Raw genomic sequence first — 8832 nt, forward strand, 5'->3', positions numbered from 1 at the left:
TGGAGATGGTCACTAGGTGCTGTCTGGAACCTCCCGGTGAAATTCTGACGGGAGCAGAGGCACTGCTGGCTCTGTTCCCTGTGTGTCCTGGTGTTACCTTGCACAGTGTGGTTTGGGAGGGGAGGAAAACTTGCTGCTCCTTTGCTGGCCTCAGCTCAAAGGTGACAGATCCTCCCAGCTCCGGCATGTACAAGGGTGGCACCTGAGGCACGTGGGAGTCCATCCCACTGGGATCATCCTCCAGCTGCTTTCTCCTGGGTAGGGCAAACCTGTCTGAGAAGCTGAGGGTTGTTGTAGCCTCAATTACGAGGGGCACGTCTAGAGGCAGTTCTCATAAGGTGGCTCTCGCTTACGGTGTCTGTAGCCCCACAAGGATTTCCCAGCGCACAGAGGACTGAGACAGTATACTGGTTCCCAGGTGGAATTTTTCTAGCATCCAAAATCCCCTTTCTTGTAACTTGCATGGTGGCACGGCCAGTTGCTTCTCCAGGGATTTCCTGTCTGTACTTTCCCATTTGTTGCATTCAGGGGCAGAGACTGGTTCCTGTAAGGATGGGAGACTTCCTGCCAGAGAATTCAATTAGGTCCAGTCAAGTCCACTTCAATTGCGAGAGAAGGCAATATCCTTCATCTTATTAAAGCATAAGAGCTCAAAATGGGCCCCACGTGGTGTCTGGGAAGGTGGGACAAGGCACTGATGTGCAGTAGATGTCAGGAAGAGGGAGGGCCATGGTCCAGGCAGGATCTGTGCTGCTGCTTGGTGTGGTGGCACAACCTCGGGCTGCTGAGAGCACTAGACAGGGCAGGTTTTGGAGCTTTAGTCTTTGGGACTGTGTCCAGGTGCCAAGGATTGTGCCAGAATGAAGCCTGTCAAGGCCAGGGACTGGCCTCATGCATCCATCCCTCAGGCTGTCACACCCCAAAGGAGCAGGGAGGCGTTAATCTCCTTAAGATGCTTCCAATCCTGCCTGGGAGATCTGGCAGGAGGTTAAACCATCCTGCTCAGGCATTCTGAAATGAAACTCAGAGCAAAAGCAAACTAAAAAACCATGGTTCATAGTCCCAAAAGTGATTATTTCCTACTGTCAGAGGGTACAAAGGAATCATTGGCAGTCCTGCTAAGGAAGGCTTTGTGCCACGGCCTCCCTGCCACTCCCTGCCCTGCTTTTGTCAAATATTTCATGTTTTATTGTTTTTTTTACCATGTTTGTCTCAGAGAAACAGCATTCAAAACACACCTAGTTTTCAGTGCCTTTGAATGGGAAGGAAAATCCAGGTAGGCAGGTGGAAAAGTGATTTTCCTGAAGATTTTGCGTGCAGAATGGAAGGAGCGAGCGTGTTTTAATTTGAAATAAGAGTGTTAATTTCAGCAATTAGTGTTTTTGTGCGATGTGCTGTCCCCCTGATGAGCTGCTTCTCATTGCCTGCACTATGGAGGAGAACCATGAAGTCGCCCTTTGCCTGTTGACTGGGGTTGTTTTGGTTCCTGTGTGTGCAGAACGAGCCGGAGCCGGCCGTGCGCAAGAGCTACCAGGCTGTGGAGAGGGATGGGGAGATCATCCGGGTGCGGGACACCGTGCTCCTCAAATCGGGGCCCCGCAAGAAATCCATGCCCTACGTCGCCAAGATCTCTGCACTCTGGGAAGACCCCAAGACAGGTACTGTGCCAGGAGATGTGTGTGTGTGTGCTCAACAGAGCGAGCTGGAAGAAGAGAAGGAATGGATCTAGGGAGAGCTGCAGGCTGGTTAGGGTACCAGTGTGATGGAGAGGAGATGAGCGCCATGGCTTCCATTTGGATTGATCCAGGAACTGAAATGCTCCTTAATCACTCATCTGGGGCTGATAAATGGAAATCTTCCTGGATATGAAAGCACAGAATATTTGCCAAGTGCCCGTCTTAGCAGCCCTCTCCCGTATTATTTCATTGCTCAAACATTGCTGCTTGCTCCAATCCAACATCTGGTCTGGGAGCTGTTGGGAACAGGGCTCTCCTGCAGCAGCCCTGATGGACCCCAGTAGAGCTGGGGGTGGGAATTGTGGGGACTTACGGTGAGATCTGGTGTCTGACTGGCAATCTCTGAGCCAAGGATGCTGAGCCAAATGCTTTAAAGTAGATGTCATGCTTAAAAGGGGGCAAAAGAAACCCAAAAAATTCTGTATAAAATACATAAATCGAGGTGTGGTGGGGCCCATTGTGGTTGTGTCAGTGCAGCAGCAATTCTGCCCTGAACCTGGGAATCAATGCTGCAAGTTCTCACCTTTGGACGAGCATCTTTTCCAGCTTGTGTGCTGAATGGATTTTTTTTGTAGGTGAAAACATTTGATTTTTGAATCTTTGGGGAGTTTTTTGTGCCTGACTTCTTTGGTATGTTGTAACCTGAGTAGGAGGAGGCAAAGGTGTAGTGAAAAAGCAACATGACCGACTCCATGCAGCTTCTTGCTGTAACAAAGGGCCACCTAGTTCAGCATGAAATATTTATCAGCCACAGCTGCCTCTCCGTGAGCGCTGTGGGAATGAAGGGGATGGAGCAGCAGGAGGAAGCCGGGAATGAGTGGGAAAACACTCAGAGAAAGCTTGAGGCTTGACTTGTTTTAATCCGTGCTGTTGCAGGGGAGCTGATGATGAGCCTCCTGTGGTATTACAGACCAGAACACACTCAGGGAGGCCGCAACCCCAGCATGCACCAGGTGAGTCCGGATCGGGGCAGGGCATCCCAGGCTCTCTGTGCTCCTGCAGGAGGAGGGGACTGCCCCAACAGCTCCCTGCATTCCTGGGTGGCCTCAAGCTGAGTACAGCAGAGTGCTCTTGGCTGTGATGCCAGCTGTTGCCAGATGTGTTGAGTGGTGGTGTCCTATAGCTGGGCTTTTCCCCCAGATTTATTGTCCTGTGGAGAAAATCTGGGCTCTCAAAAAAGCTGCTGAGTTCCTTACATGGAGGCTCTAACAGAAACTGCTGATTGTTGATGTTTCTCCCTTTAATCTGAGAAAATTCCACATACTAAATAAAAAATAATTTTGACTGTTACCTTAAGAATAAGGAAGAATAAGTTTATACTGAATCAAGATCAAACTCCTTTCCAAAAGCATATTCTAATTCCTACAGGACTGCAGAGCCTGATGCAAAAGCTCCTGCTGCCATTTTGCAGGAAACTGAAGTGCCTCTGTCATGTGCTGCCTTTTAATAAATCCCTTAATCTGCTTCTTAAACTCCAAAAATGTGTTAGTTTTGTACAGAAACGTGGATGCATCATCCTTGCCCTGCATAGATTTATGATGAGAACTAAAGTCTGGCTTGAGGATGCTGTGTCAGGATAATGGAGTTGCTTTTTAAAGAAAAAAAAGTGTGAATCACTGTGACTTCACGCCTTGCTCTGCTTTGCATGGGCTTGTGTTGGGTGACAGAACAAGCTGGTTTTAACTGGGAATGAAGAATTCACTGCTGTGTTCAGCCCAATTTAAATAATTTGGTGCTTTCTTAATTTCTATTACTTTTTTAAATAAAAAGGGAGGGAGGGTTTGAGAGCAGGACTCAGGAGCAGCCAGGGAATTGTAACTGCCTCGCTTGCAGGGCACAGGTAAGTTTCTAAACCGAAATGTGGCACTTTATAAATGAAAGGTGAGTGTATCCAGTTGCATTTCAGTCCAGGGAGAATGCCAGGAGGAATTAAGCCAGGTTTTTGCAAACCCATTTAAATTACACAATTCTTCAAACAAGAGAGAGCTTGGGCTGAGGGCTGGGCCAGGCTTGCCAGGGTGACTCAGGTAGTTTTGACTCAAGGAATAAACCAGAACCCCAAGGTGCAGAAGGCAGGTGTGGCATTCCCAGTGTCCCTGATCAACCCTGTCCCAAGATGTTCTCCCTTTTGTGAGTTTTCCCTTCCAGCAAAGCAGAAATGGAGCCTGCAGGGAATGCTTCCAGACTCATGCAGGGCATCCATGTTCCCAGAGATCATCTCTGCTGATCTAACCATACCTGAAATTCTTCTCAGTGGCTCTGTCCAGGTTACCCTGTGTATAACCAATCCTGCCTGCTGCAGAGCCAAATTCCCTAAATTACTCTGGGAAAAATTGAAGAGAAGTTTGCCAGAAGAGGTTGTGGCTGCTCCTCCTTGGATGTGTTCAAGGCCAAGTTGGATGGGGCTTGGAGCAACCTGGTCTAGTGGAAGGTGTCCCTGCCCGTGGCAGGTGGTGGAACGAGATAATCCTTAAGGTTCCTACCAACCCAAACCATTCCAGGATTCTATTCCATGATTCTGAAAAAGACTGTTGCTACTTCTCTCACTAAAGCAGCCTTTTAATTGAATTGGGAGGAGGAGGTGATTGGACAAGAAGGGTTTATTTAAGTTTTGATATAAAGATGGATTAGAGAATCCAGGAGGAAAGGGAAGACCGAGGGGTAGAGCCAACCATGGCCTTGCTGCTGAAGAGCTTTGTGACATTGGAAATTCATGGGATATTGGAGCACTTGGTCTCACAAAATGTGCTGGGCAGGGTGAGATGGTGGGAGAGTCAGTCCTTTGCTCACTGTTGCTGGATAAAAATGTGGTGCACAGAGCACACGGCAGGTGCCTGGGTTATGTGGGACACTGGCTCTGAAGAGTATTCACTGCGGGCATGCTTTGGTGACTCCACATTAAGGTGATGGGTGAAGGGGCAGAGTTGGCCCTTCCCTCTCTGGGTGGGTGAGGGTGGAGCTGGCCGTGCCTCCCGGGGCTCCAGGCCAGCTGGGTGACCTGTCCCCTCCCCTCCTTGTGCAGAATGAGATCTTTGCGTCGCGGCACCAGGATGAGAACAGTGTTGCCTGCATCGAGGAGAAGTGCTACGTGCTGACCTTCGCAGAGTACTGCAGGTAGGTGGAGCTCTGAACCTGCTGCGCTTCCCAATCCTCCCCCTGCCTCCAGCCTCTCTCACCCTGCCCATTTCCAGCCAGCCCAGCTGTCCCAGCCCTGCGGGCTGTGGTGTGGCTGGAGCTGGGGTAGTGACACTTGCTCTGCTGCAGGCAGGGGGCTTCTCCTGCTTCACGTGTCTGGATTGTGTAGGATCATGGAATCTTTTGGGTTGGAAAAGACCCTTAAGGTCATTGAGTCCAGCTGTTCCCCTGGAGCTGCCAAGGGGAGCTGGCAAGGTGGCAGGTGTCACACCACAGTGTAGGGTTAGAGCTGTCCCACGTGTCCTGACTGAGCCCACAGGATTCTGTGCTCCATTCCACACTGACCCGTGTCCCTAAGTGCCACATCCACACAGCTTTTAAATCCCTCCAGGGATGGTGACTCCACCACAGCCTGTTCCGAGGCCTGGCCACCCTTTCCCTGAAGGAATTTTCCCAATATGCAACCTAAACCTCCCCTGGTGCAACTTGAGGCTGCTTCCTCTCAACCCGTCCCTTGTTCCCTAGGAGTAGAGCCTGACAGCCTCCGCCTGCACCCTCTTGTCAGGGAGTTGTGGAGAGCCAGAAGGACCCCCCTGAGCCTCATTTTCTCCAGGCTGAGCCCCTTCAGCTTCCTCAGCTGCTCCTCGTGCTCCAAACCCTTTCCCAGCCTCTTGTGGTCTTCTCAAGGGACTCCCAAATACTGATGCTTGTATGACCACTGCACATGGTTTCAAGGATGACAGGAACAGGTGTACAGGAAAACATGGAACTTGGAGTTAAAACTAAGTGAGCTAGGAAGAGATCCTATATATCCATCCCTTGTGGGACACAGGTGCCAGACTACCCAAAAACCTGCTGATAGAAGTGCCAGTGTTTGTGCTGGACACCACATCCTGGGATTTTGGCAGCAGCACCCCTTGGAGCAGTGACTCGGGCTGTTATAGTTGAGCTCTTGCTGATTGAATTGCAGCTTTGTCAGTAAGAACTTGCCAGCATCCCTATTCCAGCCTGCCTGCCTGTGATGGATACATAGGGCTGAAGGAAAACGGGGATTGAATGGGCACAAACCCATAATGCAAACCAGTGCTTTAAATCCCTTCAGTTCTGCTGGGTGCATCTTGTGGTCTGTGCAGCCCTGCCACGGAGGGGATGCCTGAGCCTGCTCCTTGCCCAGGGCTCTGCACTTGGAATTTATAAAAACAAACTGGTGTACAAACTCTTTAGAAACTGAATTTTTATATTTCTTTTGAGGACACAAAAAACCCCCAAACAAACAAAAAACCCAACCTTACCCCAAGAATAACAAACCAAACAAAGCCAACCAAACAAAATCCCGCATCCCCAAGCTTTGAATCAAAGCAGTTCCTTTCCATTCTAACACCCCAGTCTTCTGGAACAGCTGCTGGCAGGAATTCTTTCCTACTCTTGTGGGTCAGGTCACCTTTGAGAGATGTTCCCTGAAGGCATCCTGAATTCTTTGTTTTCCTAAACGTTGGTTCATAAGCATTTATTAGGGGCTAATTAACAAAAATGAGGCCAAAGCAGTAAAGCAAGTTTTAAAAACTTTTTTTTTTTTAATAGCTATCATATTTGGTGCTGTATTATTTACACCACTATGGAAATACAAACTTGTGTTGCTTCCTGCAGGAGTTCTCTTTGAACAAAGCTTTGTCCACATTCCTTCCCTTCCCCTTATCCTCCAGCAGCTGCAGTTGTGGCTCCCAGCAGGACACAGGCAGCAGGAGAGGGAATGAGTTCATGGTCCCCAGCACAGGAAGGACACGGACCTGTTGGAGCGAGTCCAGAGGAGGCCATCAGTTTGATCAGAGGGATGGAGCACCTCACCTATGAGGAAAGGCTGAGAGAATAGGGATTGTTCATCCTGAAAAAGTGAAGGCTTTGGAGTGACCTAATTTCCCCTTCAAGTACCTCAAGGGAGCCTACAGGAAAAATTGAAAAGACTGTTTACAAGGGCCTGGAGTGCCAGGACAAGGGGAAATGGCTTCACACTGCCAAAGGGCAGGGATAGATGGGATGTTAGCAACAAATTCTTCCCTATGAGGGTGGTGAGGCCCTGGCTCAGAGAAGCTCTGGCTGCCCCATCCCTGGCAGGGTCCAAAGCCAAGCTGGATGGGGCTTGGGGCAGTCTGGGCTAGTAGAAGGTGGAACCTAGTGAAAGGTTCCTGCCCATGGCAAGGGGGGGGATTGGATGAGCCTTAACATCCCTTCTGACCCAGAGCATTCCAGGATCCTCTGATAACTCTTCCGATGTGATTGCCCTGCAGATTTTGTGCCTTGGCAAAGCGTCGAGTCGAAGGGATCCCGGGCAGGAAAACCATCATGGTTCCTCCCTCGGAGGAGTATTCCACCCCTCTGCACCGCAAGGTGCCCGAGGACACGGACCCCGATCTGGTTTTCCTCTGTCGTCACGTCTACGACTTCAGGCACGGGCGCATCCTGAAGAACCCGCAGTAGCACAGCCCTTGGGTCGGAGCGCGGCGGGAGCGGGCGGCGCCGGAGCGCCCGTGGCCTGGGACACCTGTGCACTCTCATCCACCTCGTGCTGCTGCAGGTGGGAGCGCCCAGCGCTCCGTCCTGGGACTCGGGAGCGTGCGAGGAGCGGAGCCCATGGAGGGGGAGGCAGCAGTTGAAAGCACAGCACTTCATTAAAAGCATAAATGAAAATATATACGTAAAAAAAATAAATATATGTATATAGATATAGGGATTTGCATAAGTAAATCTATATCTATATATGTATGTAGAGCTGCATCTATTGGGAGGGTTTGCAGGGGATAAAAGCCAGGAAGCAATGGAGAGCCATGGCTGGGGGAACAGCGGGAAGGTGCAGGAGGGATGTGTCAGTGCATTGTTTGTTGAGTCTGGCTGGGACAGTCGGTGGTTTTCGGGCCCTGAACTGAGCCCAGTTCTTGGCAGAGCACAGGACAGTCTCCTTGGTTCCACAGGACAGACTCTGAGGATTCCCATGGTGAGAGCTTCAAAATACAGCTTTGGGAGCTGCCTGGGTGCAGAGTGGCCTTGTGTCATGCTTGGATAGGAGTTGCTCCACCAGGGAAAGAGGTGACTCCTGTTTTCCCTTGTCTTTTCTCTCCCCTCACCTCGCTGCTCTGTGATTCACCACCTAGACTGGGGCTTGGAATCTGCTGCATGGTGGAGCAGAGGGAGCTGGCAAGGTGGCAGGTGTCACACCACGGTGTAGGGTTAGAGCTGGTCCTGTCCCACCTGTCCTGACTGAGCCCACAGGATTCTGTGCCCCATTCCCAAGGCCCGACACTCATCGCTTGGAGCTCACAAAGTGGGCTCTACTGGGGACAACCATGTTTCCTCTTCTCTTCTGAGTGTTGCTCTTCCCTGATGGCTCAGGGGGCCCTGGATTTTCTCTTTCTTCCCAATTTTTTTCCTGTAACATCATTTACAGACCCTGATTATCCCCGTGTGTCTGCAATGGGAAGAAGCCAGAGGGGGAAGTGGCAAACCATTTTCTTTCTTGCGTGTTTTTGGCTTTTTAAAATTCTTTCCCCATGTGACCGTCCTGCTCCTGGGGAGTGCTGTTGAAGCCATCAGCAACCTCTCCCCCTCCAAACTTATCCCGGTGTCCGAGCAAGCTCACCAAAGTGGCTTTGTGGCTCCTGAAAGGACCTGAGCATCGGGAAAGGTTCACATGGACCGTGCGAGCCCCGCAGGTCCTGCCTCTTGCCTTACCTGTACAGATCCCAGACAGACCTTAGATCCCAGACAGACCTTAGCTTATCTCAACGCTAACTTGGAGTTAATCCCAAAGCAAACCAAAGGACAGTGTCACATCCTGGGCAGTCACTGCACCAGGCTGGGAGCCCAGCCTGAGATTGCACTAACTTACAGCAGAACTGACCCTGTGCTACCCACATTCCTGCTGGAGCCACTCACTGAAATGAGGGATCTGCCTTTTCCCAGTCTTTTG

General features: G+C 50.6%; 1 protein-coding gene across 5 annotated transcripts in view; it reads left to right on the forward strand.

Moving 5' to 3' along the window:
- Window positions 1–7591, forward strand: part of BAHD1 (bromo adjacent homology domain containing 1) — a 32720-nt gene extending 25129 nt beyond the window's left edge. For 2 of the 5 annotated variants that reach the window (XM_053946128.1, XM_053946125.1), the window contains exons 4-8: window positions 1499–1658; window positions 2613–2689; window positions 4759–4850; window positions 6575–6666; window positions 7157–7591. In XM_053946128.1, coding sequence (XP_053802103.1) covers window positions 1499–1658; window positions 2613–2689; window positions 4759–4850; window positions 6575–6666; window positions 7157–7332 — 597 coding nt within the window. In that variant the 3' untranslated portion in view covers window positions 7333–7591. The remainder of the gene's footprint in view (window positions 1–1498; window positions 1659–2612; window positions 2690–4758; window positions 4851–6574; window positions 6667–7156) is intronic. The other 3 variants (XM_053946129.1, XM_053946127.1, XM_053946124.1) reach the window with 2 other exon arrangements.
- The last annotated feature ends 1241 nt before the right edge of the window (window positions 7592–8832 follow it).

The sequence above is a fragment of the Vidua chalybeata genome, chromosome 6, assembly GCF_026979565.1.
Source record: "Vidua chalybeata isolate OUT-0048 chromosome 6, bVidCha1 merged haplotype, whole genome shotgun sequence".
Classification (NCBI taxonomy): domain Eukaryota; kingdom Metazoa; phylum Chordata; class Aves; order Passeriformes; family Viduidae; genus Vidua; species Vidua chalybeata.